The sequence below is a fragment of the Microtus pennsylvanicus genome, chromosome 10, assembly GCF_037038515.1.
Source record: "Microtus pennsylvanicus isolate mMicPen1 chromosome 10, mMicPen1.hap1, whole genome shotgun sequence".
NCBI classification, from domain to species: domain Eukaryota; kingdom Metazoa; phylum Chordata; class Mammalia; order Rodentia; family Cricetidae; genus Microtus; species Microtus pennsylvanicus.
Genome location: NC_134588.1, coordinates 38,490,124 through 38,507,049, shown reverse-complemented (window position 1 = coordinate 38,507,049; position 16,926 = coordinate 38,490,124). Strand labels below are relative to the sequence as shown.

The 16,926-nt window shown below is 37.9% G+C and overlaps 1 protein-coding gene across 1 annotated transcript; it reads left to right on the top strand.

The window, feature by feature from the left end:
- Nucleotides 1–2,135: 2,135 nt before the first annotated feature.
- Rgs1 (regulator of G protein signaling 1) lies at nt 2,136–7,678 on the top strand. Its single transcript, XM_075988178.1, has 5 exons — nt 2,136–2,378; nt 2,723–2,803; nt 3,381–3,442; nt 5,244–5,407; nt 6,130–7,678. Exons 1-5 carry the CDS (start codon nt 2,242–2,244, stop codon nt 6,313–6,315), a joined length of 630 nt encoding a protein of 209 aa, XP_075844293.1. The 5' UTR covers nt 2,136–2,241; the 3' UTR covers nt 6,316–7,678.
- Nucleotides 7,679–16,926: the final 9,248 nt, after the last annotated feature.

The following is a 16,926-nucleotide window of genomic DNA, read 5'->3' as shown; positions in this document are numbered from 1 at the left end:
TAATTAAAACCAGGACAAGAAAATTTAGTATTCTCCTCCTTTCTTTCCAGTCAGCTTTACCTAATTCTACCAGAAACCTCTCTAATAAGAAAAGGCTGTCACCTTTTCAGAGGCAAATTCAATCTCCCCAAAGTTAAACTGACACCCTATAAAATGCCAAACATCCCGTATAAACTCTAGAAAATTTTATATTGCATTAATTCTTCTACTTTGATAAGTGATTTGTCAATAAGTAATGATTTTTATCGTAAGGATCTCATTTAAAGCTAGAAATACATCTCTAGAGACATTGTAAAAATTCAATTATTATCTCCTATCTGGTAAAAATTACTGATATTTCCAAACAAACTGACTTTCCCTTGAGTTTTCCTTCAGATACTGTGTTTTTGAAGATCAGTATTTTTATGTATTATGTAATGTCTCTGTGTGAATTACACTTTTATTTATTGGTTTTGTTTTAATTTCCCTGTGTCGTCTTCTTAATAATTAACATAGTTACAATCTGACACATTACTTATACTCTAATTATTAAAATGACATTAAAAACAGTGTGCTCCTTAAGGTCAGCTTATGTGTCACTGGCAGAATATTTTGTACACAACTTGGCCCAGTCTTGGAAATTCTAACAAGAAAGTTCCTTGTCACAGAAATGATAGGTGAAAGCCCAGGCAGCACAAGGTGAAGGTGAAGAGAGCCTCCCAGGGGTCTCTTTCTTACCATATAGATGCAGAATGATTCAGATAAAAGTGTCAGTCTTATGCTGCTTCCTGTGGGTAGTGGTGGTAAACTCTTAAAATACTCTGATCAGTAAGGTAAAAAAAAAAGAAAAGAAAAGAAAAGAAAAAAAAGAAACCTGAAATCATTATAATACAAAAAATGCAATAAGAACCTCTAAAAATGCCATTGGGTTCATTTTCCGACGGCCATGTACTTCTGGGTGTGGGGCCTGCCCTTAAGAGTGTTTCGTATTGCCCATAAGACTCCATTGGAGAAAACTAAGTTTTTCTTTCTTAGAGGTTATCAATTGTAGATAACTTCTGGGTCAGGAATGGGGACAGTGTTCATTTCCCTCCTGGACATTGGAACCCCATGTGGCCCAGACCTATGCAGGCCTGTGCATGCTACATAGTCTATATGTGTTCATATGTTCATGAGCCATGCGGTTTAGAAGGCCTTGTTTCCTTGGTGTTCTCTATCCCCTCTGGCTCTTACACTCTTTCCTCTTCTGCAAGGTTTCCCGGAGGTGGGATTTGATAGAGACACCCCATTTAAAATTGAGGGTTCCACAATCTCTCCCTCTCTGTTCATTGTCTAAATGTGGGTCTTTGTATTTGTTCCCATCTACTGTAGCAAGATGCTTCTCTATTGATGGGTTGATGCTTTGCATATATATTATGGTTTCAAGTTTTGTGTTTTCTATGGGATTTGTGTGTGTGTGAATGTGTGTGTGTGAATGTGTGTGTGTGAATGTGTGTGTGTGAATGTGTGTGTGTGTGAATGTGTGTGTGTGTATTTGTGTCTGTGTCTATGTATGTTTCTTCTGCTTTTCCTTTGGCTCTTTCTCTTCTGTTTGCTTGGTTTTGTTTTTTTATCTATTCTGGTGTATTTGCTTTTATTTTATGTTATTTTTTAGATGCCTGTTTGTATTCTAGAGATAGAGAGAAAGAAAGAGTGTGGACTCGGGTGGGTGGGGAAGTGAGAGGATGTAGGAGGGCCTGGGGGAGGGGAAACCATAATCAGAATGCATTGTATGAAAAAAATCTATTTTCAATTTTTAAAAAGGGGAAAATATTTTGATCAAATGATTTTATAGTTAAGGACTACCCAAGGCATAGAGGGGGACACAACTCTAGAGTTGAATTCACACATGACACATTAAATATAGCAAATGTGACATTGATCAGAACATAACGATTTTCAGGAAGAAGCAAGCACTCCCTCAAACCAAAGACTGACGCTGCCGCTCCAGACGTGTGCCCTCCTCTGTACGTGTGTGTAATTTTCTTTGTGCCTTCCTAATCAAGTGACCTGCTCTCATTTGGTTGAGTTTCAACCACAAGACATCACTGTGCACTTATTTTTTTCTTCACGATACACGTCACAACACACCAAGAAAGGAGGAACTTCAGTGTCTGTGGTAACATCACTTGATAAACACACTCCCTGCACAGCAAGAGTCTGTCTGCCAACGCTATATAAAGCAGCCGACGCGGACTCACAGACACTCATTGCGAGAAGACCATGAGAGCTGCTGCCATCTCCATGCCAAGGCTGGACAAGCTGCCAGGAATGTTCTTCTCCGCTAACCCAAAGGATCTGAAAGAACCTAACCATTCACTTCTAGATGACAAGACACAAAAGAAGAAGCCAAAGACTTTGTAAGTTCCTTCCGAGTCTCACTTAGGTTATCTTTTATGACCAAAGAGCACAAACAAATGGAAGTGAATTTGGCATTTAGTTTATGTAGCTCAGAGCAATTATCTGTTGTGCCTTATAACTGAGATTCAGTTTTAATCAAATATAAATCGTGGTACAGGACAGTGAGTGGAAATCTTTCTGGACTTTTGACTCCAAAAAATGAGCTCTATTTTAAAACAGCAAAATATTGTATCATCTATGTTTCATTGTTACTTTCTTCCTTAGATATTTTTGCTTTGTGTTCTTTTCTTTTTATAAATAATGTGAGCTTTCCTAGTAATTTGTAATTTGCTGTGTTTTGTAGTGGAATGGATGTGAAAGCGTACTTGAGATCTATGATCCCACATCTGGACTCGGGAATGAAATCATCAAAGTCCAAAGACATGTATGTACTGAATTGTTAGGACTGTATAAGCAAAGACATGTATGTACTGAATTGTTATAACTGTATAAGCATCCTTAAAGATGACTGTCATCTTTGCAAAATACTGAGACTGCAGGCTTCTGGGCATTGTGGTTCAGACATGTAATTCTGGCACTTGGGAGGCTGAGGCAGAGGGATTATCACTTGTTTAAGGCCAGCATTGGTTAGGGTAAAACCTTGTTCTTTTCTTTAAAAAAAAAAAATACAAAAAATACTGTGTGCAATGAACTTCATTTATTTTAGGCAACATGGCAAACACGATTAAGCCACATTAGAGTTAATTGATATTAATTACAAAGATGTCACAACAATTTTCTACTTGTGGTTATATTGTTCGGTTTTATCTGCTTGGATTTTTGAGCTGTCTTGACAGATTATTTTTCATAACTATGGTAATTAAAGGGGATTTTATACATAAAATTTATAATAAAACTCATTATAATAAGAATCTTAGTCATCAAAGGGTAACAACCATTATTTTTTTCTTTTGAGATTACAGAAAACAGCTTAATAATTTATGTCATTTTATTAATTGTAGACTTTCTGCTGAGGAAGTAATGCAGTGGTCTCAGTCTCTGGAAAAACTTCTTGCCAACCAGAGTAAGTATTCATGAACTATCCATTGTTTGGAGGTCAGATCTTTAATTCAGTAGATTGGATGTCTGATTAATGTATATTATCAAAGGAAAGAAGGAGCATTACACAAAAAGTAATAGTTTAGTTTTTCTAAGTTCATTGGTAATTTCATCACAATAAGACTTGGTAGAATAGCACTAGAATTTACCACTGTCTTTTAGACAAATCTGCCAGGACAACTACAAAATACATGTTTTCACGAATTCAAGAACACAACTAAAATTATGTTGGGTTGCAGGGAAGATGGCTGATTGGTTAAGAGTGCTTGCTGCTCTTAATGACTTGTTTCCCTGCACTTACTCCATCTGTCTCACAGACATCCCATTTTTGGAGGATCTGATGCCCTCTTCTGGCCTTTATAGGTCCTACATGGAGACAGGCAAAGGGGGAGGGACACACACACACACACACACACACACACACACATATCCATAGAGAATGTAAGCTTTCAAAAATCAAAATAAAGATAAATAAAATTATGTTGCAGTTTCAAAGTTTCAAAAGACAAGAAAATATCATATGAATTACTATTTTAAGGGTACTTTCAAAAGCAGGGATATTCAAAGCAGTATTCATTTACTTAGTATTCTATCATCCACATGCTTGTTAGCTTTCATTCATCCACCTTATGTGGAAGGTATTTTAAAGGCAAAAAGGATTCGAATGCAAAGACACAGTTTATTACTGTCATAAAGATGCTTGGGGCATATCTAGTATATTCTGCAGGTATGCAAAATGATGTATATTTTAATATAGGCAAGCTCATGAGAGGCTTGTGGGAGTTTTGTTATGAAAGAAAGGAAAGACTGAGACCAGTTCCCCTCCCCCATCATAAGACTGCAGCAGTCTTAGGGCTTGAGCTTTATTCAGAGGTGCAACTTGATCTCAAGAATAAGTTCCAAGGACTGGAGGGATGCCTCAACAATTACGAACACGGGTTGCTCTTCCAGAAGAACCCAGTTTCAGTTCCCAGCACCCACATACCAGCTCACAACTCTGGATCTCCATCCAGTTCAGGAGATCCAACACCCTCACACAGACAATCATGGAGAAAAAACAACAGTGCACATTAAATTAGGTAATATTAGAGAGAGAGAGAGAGAGAGAGAGAGAGAGAGAGAGAGAGAGAGAGAGAGAGTTCACCCTCTCCTCCACAGAAAGACCTAAGGAAAATTACTTGATGAGGTCTAAAAAATTCAGAATAGTTGGATCATGTGATTATAAGACTTAGTTTAAAGTTTAACTAGCTGAGTAAACAGCATATAAATCTCAACCACACTAGCAAATGCATTCAGTGTACCAAGCATGCAAGTAACACACAGACTTAACTTTAGCTGACTACCATTTTTGGATGAGGCAATTATATTTTAATTATCAACCTGATGTTAATACCCTCAGTCACTAACATTTCTTTGTGGAAAAAAAAGTCACTCTACACTCTTGCTCAGATGTTGTCGTCTCTAAGTAATGACATTGTTCTATAATCAGAAGAACTTGAGTTCAACTTAAATGCAGCAGAAAGCATAGCACTTTTGCATGAATACACAAGGCAGTGTGTGACTGTGGGTGAGACTGTCAGCTAACAGATTCCTCTTCCACACATAACAGAATCCCCAAGGCTGCCTGCAAGCTATGGTGCAACTATTTTAGCGGTCACAATCTCACGCCTTGGTACATATAGGAATAGTAGAATTTGCTTATAAATTTCTTCTATGATATATTCATTTACTGGCTCACTTAATTTACATAACCCCTCTCTTTTTAGCTGGTCAGAGCGTCTTTGGAAATTTTCTAAAGTCTGAATTCAGTGAAGAGAATATTGAATTCTGGTTGGCTTGCGAAGACTATAAGAAAACAGAGTCTGATCTTTTGAGCAGCAAAGCAGAGGATATATACAAAGCATTTGTGCGCTCAGACGCTGTGAAACAAGTGAGTACTAAAGTCATTGTCATTAGCATCAGTGTGTGTAAATTCTCCCAAAAAAAGAAACGCATTCTGTACACAGGTTAGGTTTAAGCCCTCCGCATCATGCTTTTAGACACAGGTGTGCATTTGTACGTTCAGTGAGGTGGGATTAGTCCCTCTACTTGTGAAAGTACCAGTACAGAGACAAAAAATACTGATTTTTCAAAACTGTCCAACTTGATTGGGTGAGGAATGGAATGAGGTAGCCCAGGCCAGATCAGTAGGCTAAGGAACCCTTAGTGAACTATTGCAACTCAGATAGGGATAAAATGCAGACTAGTGTAACACACAACTGAAGCAGCAAAAACATGTGCAGCTTTTTAGCTGTGTTGATCTTCAGGAAAATACTCGCATTCGGTAAACCTCAAATGTCCATGACACTTTGGTTTGGTATATGGCTACATTCTATGGATATTTAAGTTTTTCATGTCTATTTAATTTTGCTCCTTCCAACTACGCCATAAACAGAAACAGAAATCAAAACCTCTTTTTGTTATATATTTTTGTTTGTGCCTCTCACACACCTAGTAAAGAGCTAGCTTAGAATAGCAATTCAAGACATAGCTAAAACGATGAAAATAGGAATGTAAAACCATTTTCTTAAGGCGCATCTGAAACAGCAATAGCATAATAGAAAGTATCATAAACAGCAAGTGCACATTAATTAACAACTATTTCTTTTTCAGATCAATATTGACTTTCGTACTCGAGAATCCACAGCCAAGAAGATTAAATCACCAACCCCCACATCTTTTGATGAAGCACAAAAAGTCATATACACACTTATGGAAAAGGACTCTTATCCCAGGTTCCTGAAATCAAATATTTACTTAAATCTTCTAAATGACCTGCAGGCTAGTAGCTTAAAGTGAAGGCTTCCTGGCTGACAGGAACTAAGAGATGGTATCAAGGACAGAAGGAAACGCCAGCGACACTGCCTGCGTGATCGTCTGGCCTGCTTTGGTGACTCAGCAGGCTCAGTAGAAGGAGGAACGACTCAGAATGGCTTAATATGGAACCTATCCAGAAAGAGACTTGAGGGAGCATCAGCAGGAAGACATGGAGCAACAAAGGGAAGGAGATACTGTGATACTGTCATGAAATACAGGGGACTCTATTGGAACCCTCAGACCTGGGAAGGTCAGCTGACTGGCAACACAGAAACTGTGGACACTTTGTACTGGTCACTTTGGACTGATCACGATGATAAGCTCAAGGACAGCGGACGTACGTGCTACGTGTTGTTGTGTAGATTGTTTTGAACTCTTGCCGTCCCCTTCCGGTGGACGGCAAAAGTATGTACTGTAGACCACAGTTGCTATTACTGACACAAATAGTTTTGTTATTTGTTTATTTAATTGTATTTGGCTTGGAGTTGAGGAAGAGAATTGTGTATTTAACCTAAGCTATTTGTCCTAAAACTAAGAAGTCATAACACATTTGTAAATTAATTTATCATAGAGTCAAAAGTAAATGGGAACTTTATATTAAAATATAGAGAGATATGCCTTCCTCTATTTTATCACTACTTTGATTCTGGTCTTTCTTTACTCTGATGTTTAAAAAATTGGATGAGGACAACAATATGCATGCTGGAACAAAGGGAAGTCCAGGAGGCCTCCACAAAGAACAGCAGGCAACTACGGCATTCTAAAAGTGGGAGAAACAGTCTTACTCAGAGAAGAGCGTACCAATTATTTATCCAATACCAAATGCTCACCCCTGGAAACATACACACAAGCAACATTATACAGGTCTAGAATGGTGTAAAAATGTGGAATTTTAAATACATATATTCTTAAATTTTCATACAAATCTGTGTGAAAAATTAACAAAATAAGAGGCCATTAACTTGAAATGGAACAAGGAAAGTATATGGAAGGACTTGGAAGAAGGGAAGGTGGAAGTATTTATTTTTATTATAATCTCAAAAATAATAGAAATTTAAAAAACTGAAGCAAAGGATTTGTACTTTCTGTTGTCTACTCGGTATTCCCCAACTAATACTATATTTTCTCTATTATGTTGGTCAAAATTCACCAGTTTTCTTTCTACTATACAAAATATTTAATTCAAGTCTCAAATTGATGAAAAATGATGGCATATTTGAAAGAGGAAGGAAGAGATATTTTAAACTCAGGTGTATGTTCCTCCTGTAATGTTCACAACAAGGCTATGAAAAGAACACCTCACAAAGATTAAATTCCACAGTAACTTTGTGTGTTAAAACGCATCCCTATAGCTGGCCCCTTCCCAAACTGACTGATTCAGAATCTCTAACTGCTATAGTGTGTGGTCTGTATTTCAAAGGAAACATCAAGTAATTCTGAAGACAATTTGGTTGCCTGTGTCTATGAGACTTGGACTAAAGGAGAACTATTCTGACAATATAGTCTGGGCACCTTCTACTGTGCAATACTGCCACCCACTGACCAGAAGTGTTCCCTAAAACACTACAGGCTACAATGGACTGGAGAGGGAGAGGAAGGGGAAGGGGGAGGGGGAGGGAAATGGGAGGAGGGGAGGTGGAAATTATTAATAAAAAAATAAAAATGAAAAGAAAATTCACATCCTTCTGAAAAGAAGGACCCTACAAAGCCCTCCCCTCCCGGGGGGGGGGGTCAGTCAGCTATTCCCAGAACCTGTTCAGCTGTATATCCCATGCACCTGGATCTATCATGTTCAACAGCCAATCATTTACATAATGTAATGCAGTACTGTGCCTTTTCTCGCTGCAGGTTCTTTCAGGCACCAGGCACCAGCAAGGGTAAGGAACCATATGCATTACAGGCTTGAAGAGATTTTAAGTTCCCCCATTGGATTGAATCTAAATTAGTTCTACATTAGGCTGTGTTCTATTATGTTGCTGGTTAAAGGGTAAAAAAACTTGGGGAGTCTATATTGTTCGTCATTTGCAGTCATCTCTCTCCTTCGACGCTACCAAACACAAAGTTCTATTCAACTTCCCTCTACTGTCTGTAGTTAACATAGCTCATATCTTTTTAAATTTTTAAATTTTTCTTTTTCATTTGATTTTTTGAAGATTCCACAGATGAGTACTGCATTTACATCTTTCCCCCACTCTTCCCTCCAATTCCTTCTGTGTCCAATCCTTTTCAGATTCATGGCATTTGGTAGGTTTTCATTGTTTTCCAATTCACTATTTACAATCCATTCCCTCTTATCCTCTAAACAGACATACACATCACCTTCTAAGGTATAGATGTGCATATTTCATCTTCTATGGCATCAGCTGAAGCTCAAGAATCTCCTGGAATTTAAAGCCCTCCCACGGTGACCTTCACTTACAACTTCCATCACCCCTTCTTGTTTCCTCCCTACATTAGTATCATACTGGATTATCTACCTCATTTTGTACAAGTCTTGGGATGTGCATGGCTGAAAACTCTCTTCCCTATCTCTAAGTCTCAGTTTACCTCTACTCTTATCTACAATAACTTTTTCTGCTCTCTGCACAGCCTAATAAATTTTTCAAGGTCTAGATGGAATAACTTTTCCATAAACCTTTCTACAATACTATACACTATGAGGCAATTATCTTCAAACCTGACGAAGATGAAGTGCAGGCCATATAAACACTGGGCACTCTGCTCCTCTTCTAAGTGCTACTGTCAAGTTAAATAGAATCCAGGCCCTTAAGAGTGAGCAGTACACCAATACAACCTGCACACGGGTCATAAACTGAATGTTGCTGGTCTTTGTCTAAATAGGTTGTCAAGTTAAAGAACTACCCAAATTTGGAAAGAAGTCAAAACAAATATCGAACATACCTCTTCATTATAGAGAGAAACATCATCCTGGCTGCGTGGATTCCAGGTAGTGTGATATGCAAAGTGTGATCTATTAAAACATGTGAGAACGTATGGGGTAGAGCTAATTTGGATTCATTACAGTGGAAATTCAGTTATTACATTTTAAAGCTGATTAATCTACTCCTTGGTTCTTACCATTACTCTTGTTTTGCATTAACATATTAATATAGTATGATTCTTCCCCTAAGATTGCTTCAGAAATGAGATATGCACTTATAACATCTATGATTTTTAAAACAATATTTTATAGTTGCTCAGTCTAGAGGAATCTCAGCTCAAAGCTGTGCTACATTATAATATTAAGTTAGAAATACTTAACAGTATATATGGGCGAAATTCCATTGTTATCAGATTTGTTTTATTATGCTTCCTATACATTTATCCTCCAAAGCTAGAGATTTATGAAGGCAAATGTGTGGGCAGCCATATAGCCAAGAATGTTTAATTTGAAAGTACATATTTAATCTTTTGGTTCACTTGGGAAAAAATAATGTTTAAATTTTCTTTGTTTCTGTAGGCAAATGTCAGCCATGTTATTCAAATAGAAATCTTTAATTATATATTGTTGAAAAGAAAAATTATAAGATAGGACCAAACATTTTAAATACCAAAACTACAGATTATTATACAAAGTTGTAACATTTATTCAGATCAGATTAAACTGTATCTGTGAAATAAGAATTATTAATCAACTACAGAAATAATCCCATCCTTTTGGTTGACTATCTTTCAGGCTGGAAATTTATTTTACAAATGGAAAATTGTATCATTCTCCATACACAACCTGAATAAAACTGTCTTACAAATCAAGACAGTGACAAATTTTCTATACGGAATGACAGAGCTTTCTGTGCTGAATGTTTCTGTACACTCCATGTTTGACTAGCTATTTCATAGTAGCTCCTTAACTCAAATTATGAACAAAACCAAAACAAAAACAGAGAGGGAGAAATGAAGGAGGACAGGAAAGAAGATGAGGAGGAAGAATAAAAAAGGAGGAAGGAAGAGAAGAATAGCTCTCCAGGTGGAGAACCCAGACTCATGCAGTCATCATGGTGCCAAAAGACAAGTTCTGTATACATCGCCCAGATGACTGAGGTTTAACTAACTCCACAGCAGATCTGCTCATGGACTCTGAGGAACTTAACACAGCCCTAGCTGAGACAGGACCACTCTGGCACTCCATTTGAGCATCAACACTGAGTTGCCCCAAGACTGAACCTCAGTCCCCGGTCAACTAGCTAATAATCTGACAAGTCTGGGTAATAACAAAGAGAGATGCATGTGCCCATTCAAAAGAGGGAGACCAGATATTAGTATCAAGAAACACTATCAATGACCTAACTCCAGATGCCGGGGTCCCATCATAAAAACAAAAACAACATGAATAACTAATACAATATATCTCCTCCAAAAGTTAGTACTCCCAAAGTAATGTTCTCTGAGAACATCAACTCAAATGATGTACAAAACAATTATTTCAAAATAGCAATAATAAATTCAGTCAAGATATTCAAAGGGGATATTAATAGATGTTGGAATGGAGATCACAAGAATAGTGAAAACAATTTGAGATATTAAAATATAACATAATAAGAAGAAAGAGCCTCAAAACAAAAAAATTCAGAAAGCCAAGTAAAAATAACTTAGATATAAGCCTTAAAAATAGGTTGGTCAAGAGATTGGATCAAGTCATTTTTACTCAGATATGTGGGATTATTCAATGGACATAAATCAATAAACACAACTCATTTTATATAGGGACTCAAGGACAGAAACTACATGATCATCTCGTTAGATGCATTAAAAAGCCTTTAATGAACTCCATCACCTCTTCATGACAAAAGTCCTGGAGAGGGAGTGAAGAGATAGCACAGTTGTTAAGAGCACTGGATGCTCTTCCAGAGGAACTGGGTTCAATTCCAGGCACCCACATCGCCTATAACTGCCTATAGTTCCAGTTCCATGGTATTCAACACCTTCACACAGACATGCATGCAGTAAAAACACCAATGCAAATAAAGTAAAACAAATAAATCATTTTTAAAAGTCCTGGAGAATCTTAGATATACGGGGAACATATCACATCAAAGTAAAGGCAATATCAAACAAGTTCACAGCTAACATCATGTTAAATGAAGAACAACTCAAAGTATTACCACTCAAGTCAGAAAAATGGGTGGAACTAGAAAACATTATTTTGAGTGAGATAACCCAGACACAGAAAGATAATTATCACATGTACTCCCTCATAGGTGGTTTTTAAACATAAAGCAAAGAAAACCAGCCTACAAACCACAATCCCAGAGAACTTAGACAACAATGAAGACACTAAGAGAGACTTATGTAGATCTAATCTACATGGGAATTAGAAAAGGACAAGATCTCCTAAGTAAATTGGGAGCATGGGGAACCTGGGGGAGGGTTAAAGGGGAAGGGGAGAGGCAGGGAAGGGAGCAGATAAAAATGTAGAGCTCAATAAAAATCAATAAATAAACTGTTTCAGTGGATGACCCTCTCATGGGCTTGAATTCCTTGCTCATACTCTTACTCCCTCCACTCTTCAACTGTATCTTGGGAGCTCAGTACAGTGCTCCAATGTGGCCCATTGCCTCTCTTCCCATCAATGTTGGATGAAGGTTCATATTTGTTTTTTGGGGACTAAGTTACCTCACTTGGGATGACGTTTTCTAATTCTATTCATTTGCATGCAAAATTCAAGATGTCGTTTTTTTTTTTACTGCTGAGTTGTACTCTCATGTGCCACACTTTCTTTATCCATTCTTCCATTGAGGGGCATCTAGGTTGTTTCCAGGTTCTGGTGATTACAAATAATGCTGCTATGAACATAGTTGAACAAATGCTCTTGTTGTATGATTGAGCATCTTTTGGATATATTCCCAAGAGTGGAATTGCTGGATCCTGAGGTAAGTTGATTCCGTTTTCTGAGAAAACACCACACTCATTTCCAGAGTGGTTGCACAAGTTTGCATTCCCTCCAGCAATGTATGAGTGTTCCTCTTACTCCACAACCTTCATGGTTACTCATACAGAAGAATCCAGATCATTTTCCAGCAGAAAGTCTAGAAAAGAACTCATTAATGGATGAATTCATATATTCCCCAGTGTTGATTCCTTCTGTGTGCCATGAACCATGCTTTGATATAGAAGCACTGAGATGAAAGTGATACATTTCATAACTTTCAAAGGATTCACTGTGTTCTCAAAATAGAAGGAACAATTAAGTTGCAATAAAACTGACTTAAGCACTGTAAGAAACATTCAGAGAATAATTAGGACCATCTGACAGAAGTTCTTCCAAGTTATCTCTTCAGGTACCTCAAAGAAGAAGCCCAGCGGGGGGGGGGTGCATACCTTTAATCCCGGCACTTGGAAAGAAGAGGCAGGCAGATCTCTTTAAGTTCGAGGCCAGCCTGGTCTACAAGAGCTAGTTCCAAAAGAAGCTGCAACCTACCTTCATATCAACACCATATTTACCTTCCTTGGACATCTAGTATCATCAATTTTGTCTCCTTTTGCACTTTCTCTTTTCCCCTCTTTTCACAGCTTCAACCGTGACGTTTTAAGACTCTAATCTTTAAAAGACAACTATGTGTGCAACTGAGACCTCATCTCAGGGTGAGGATGTGAAGCTACAGAACCAAAGTGCTGTAGTAGATTCCTGTGGCTCCTTTAAAGAAACACATGATGCCTCTGTGAAAGAAACGTGTTTCTTTTAATTTTTCTATGCACTGTTAGCTGATTTATAAGATTTCTTGAAAAACACACATGCGTTTCTCTCTGAAGAGAAGCAAGTTTCCTTAAACTGTTCAAAGCATTGTCAGTAGTACCATGAGTGTTCCTTTAAACACCACATGTAGCACTCTGGGAAAATTTGCACGTTTTTGTGAAAATGTACTTAGCTTCCTATTCAATACTCTTCACATTTTAACTACAATATGAAGAGACAAGGTTCTTTTCTACCATTTCTGTTTACGTACCCAAATACCTCCTGTAATTGCCAGCTAACATCTTGCCCAGGATTTGGGAAACTTTCTGTTATTTCACAGTTGAATTTTTTATGTCTTTAATCTATGTCCTCTAACCTTCTTCTATACCAAAAATCTGTCTTTGTTCTTGTGCATCCCATAGTTCTAGCATGTTTTGTTAACAAAATTTTCTTACTCGAATGTTGCAATTCGCCAACCTATCTTCACAACATAAAGTCCTTTCCCGTAGTTATCTACTCTGAGAGTAAAGTATATGAACTGAGATTTTTCTTTAGCTGACTCAACAAGTCTCTTGTTGCCATGATTTCTATTTGGTTCTTTATCTCAACCTCTAAGTATGATGGTTTATCTTGATAGGCAGTTCAATGGGATTTAGAATCCCCATGGAAATGACTTTCTGGACATGTCTGTGAGTTTTTGCCTCTATTGGGTTAATTGAGTTGAGAAAGAGCACCCTAAATGTGGACTGGAGTCCTGGAAAAATAAAAAAAGAGAGAAAGAGAGAGAGAAAGAAAGCTGAGCACTAGCTTTCACCTGTCTGTTTACTGTCTCCGGTGCTAGTTTGACCAGTTACCTCCTGTTTCTGCCACCAGGACTTCCTGGCCATGGTGGACTCTATCCCTTGAAATCATAAGCCAAAAAATTAATTTAAAAATAGAAATCAAATATATCATCTTTCCTTAAGTTTCTTTTGTCAGGTGTGTTTGTTTTGTTTTACCTAGTGAGAAAATTAATATACCAACTCTTTATTGAACTTCTCATCCACACCTTTTATTGTCCTCTTTACCTTACTCAATAGATTTTCTATGTTTGGGTTTGGGGAGAATTTGTTGGTAACTTTTAAATATTCTTCTTAGTTATTTATCCAAAATTTAATCAATATTATTAAATAAGTTGCTAGAGAACTGCAATTTTTTAAAGTTATGTTGCTTTGTTTTTTCATGTCTCCTGTGTAGACTGGGATTTGTACATATCTTGGGATGGGTGCCTCCTCCACTTTTTCATGAAAACCTTCTTAAGAATCAGCTTTCTCCTGATCTCACTTTTGGGATGTTGAATTGTTGTGAAATGTTGAGTGTGTTTCCAATTTAATTCTAGAACAATTTGCCCATTACTTCTTTTGAGGGTTATTAGTGCATTCTGACAAAACACATACTGTGTTCATACATAACGTTCTGTTTCCTCTTCATTATCACAAAAGTAGAAAACAGCTAGTGATTATCTGCTGTATGTTGTAGACAACAGTGTATAAACTGTAACTTCTCTGTAATTTCCCTTCTAGTCTTATCAACAATGTGTGACCCAAAAGATTATGTGAGTGATGCTTGCCGTGGCCTCTCATAATTGCAAGGCCCACTGACTCTGCTGTGAGTGTAGACAGAATGTCCAGACTGTGTCTTCTGGTTTCCCTGGCCATGCCTACCAGGATCTTGACCATTGTGAGCTTTTATTCTCCTCAAATCTGCAAAGTATCCATTGAATCGTAAGTGGAAGAAAACTATGTGTACACAAAGATACACTAACTCTTAGTGGAAGAAGGCTATGTATATAGAATGATACATTGCTTCAGCTCTGCTGAGTGTAACTCAGCTGACGATTATCTGTAAAGCATACTTACAGTCTCATGCTTACTCTCAGCATTGTGCATAAAGGGAAATACAACAGAAACAGCAAGAAATTGTAAGGAACTAGATACATAAATAAAGTGAAAACCAAGCACTGGGGGTTGCAACATCCACAAATCTAACAATAACAACAGACATGCTACAGACAGAAATAACACAAACCATAGAGATGGTTAATATGCTTTTGAAAAGAAATTAATGAAAAGAAAAAAGTAGACAATGGAATCTAAAAATAAATTACAGCATTCAAGAGTGAAAAAGGAGAAAGCAGGAAGAAAGTGAACAGTGAAAGGTATATTTTAAGAAAGAGAAAAAAAGAATCCATGCCTGACTGGCTGACTTGGCAGGTAAAGGCAATTTCCTAGAAACGTGGGTTTGATCTCCAGAACCCACATGAAGGAGCAAGGACAGAACTAAGTCCACAAAGTTATCTTCTGGTTTCCATACATGACCAAGAGCAGCACACACCGCTACACACAGCGGGGGTGGAGGAGACTTTTACAAATATGAGAATAGCAGGGTAAAAAAGTAATAAAATATATACAAACAAAATAGGAAAATGAAAATATCTACATACATGCATGTGTGTTTAAATCAGTCAGCAAATACTTTTGAAATAATCCAGTGTCTCAGTCGAAGCATTTTCTTTTTGAAAAAAGCATTGTCTCATCTATGGTGGTCTCACTAGTAAGGGTAGATATTTACCAAGTCTGCCAATATAAACTTCTTTCTGTGTCTTCTTGAGAAGGAACAAAACCTGCGCTAACCCATTGATTTTATATCACACTCTTTCTTGTGTCAGTGCTGGCTTCGGACCTGAGAGGGTTGAAAGATCCTGGCTCTGGCTAGTGCAAGGCACCATGTTATCTACTTTTCTCACTGCAGTGGTCAGACACCTGACAGAGCAACCTGAGGAAGGGACAGAAGAAGGGAGAGAAGGAGGGACGGAGGGAGGGAGGGAGGGAGGGAGGGAGGGAGGGAGGGAGGGAGGGAGTGAGTCTAGGCTTCAGCACTTGGGATGGTGCTCCCCACATTGAGGGTGGGTCTTCCCTTCTCATTAAACCGTCATAGTAAACCTCTGTCACAGACACGCCCAGTCATGTACCCTTGAAGTGCTTTCAAATTCAGGCAAGTTAACAGTGAAGATGCTATCATTGGTAGCATAGAAACAAAGTTCTCTTGGCTGGAATTTGCTCTGATCCAATTAGCTTTAGTATTTCAGGGAATGGCTGATAGTGATGAGTCTGCTACCTGTTCGAGCCACAGGCTCTCCTGAAGTCAACATGAAGTGTAGGGCAACAAGCTCCAGTGGTATGGTGTGGGTTGGGCTGTCCACCACCCATCACTGACTGTAGCTTTCTGAGGCCTACTGCCTGGTCTTTACATGCAACTCCTGGGACCAATTCCGTGTCCTCACCACTAGCTGGTCACTGGAGCTACCAATCTTAAAGAAAAGGTACACTTGGGCACAAGTCCCATTGCATACAAGTTTCAATAAGTTTGAATCAATAGTCTTGGGCCAAAAAAAAAAAATAGTCTTGGGCCAAAAGGAGAGACGGTGAGTGGCAAGGACAGTACAGTGATGTCAGTGATGTTTTCTTTGAGTTCAAAGAGAAGGATGAATTAGGAATTTCCATCTGAGTTTAAGTTTCCAGGGACAAAAAGTCACACCTATTCAAAAGATTCAGCTAGGCAGAGTGGCGATATTGCGGAGACTTAGAAAACTGCAGACATGTAGCTAAAGTACCCTGGGCTACTTTTTGGTTCCTATCATGGCTTCTACTTCCCACCACTCTGTCTGACCTAATTAATATTCTCTTAATTATCAAGTAAAACCTTCAAAATGTATTCTTAATATACTACAAGCTTTCACCAATCCTGAACTAAGATTAGCGTAGATAGTATCGGAAACTTATAGAAGAGATTCCTTGTTCTGCTGTAAACTGCTTGCTCATGGTCTTCACCATTATATTTGAGAAATGTCTTGAGTTATGACTTCCTTTGTTCTAAAACTA

Excerpts from the sequence above, each read along its gene's own strand:
- Rgs1 (XM_075988178.1), top strand. The coding sequence starts at position 2,242 with ATGAGAGCTGCTGCCATCTCCATGCCAAGGCTGGACAAGCTGCCAGGA. Across the intron at positions 2,379-2,722 it reads AAGAAGAAGCCAAAGACTTT|TGGAATGGATGTGAAAGCGT; the intron begins GTAAGTTCCTTC and ends TGTGTTTTGTAG. Across the intron at positions 3,443-5,243 it reads AAAACTTCTTGCCAACCAGA|CTGGTCAGAGCGTCTTTGGA; the intron begins GTAAGTATTCAT and ends CTCTCTTTTTAG.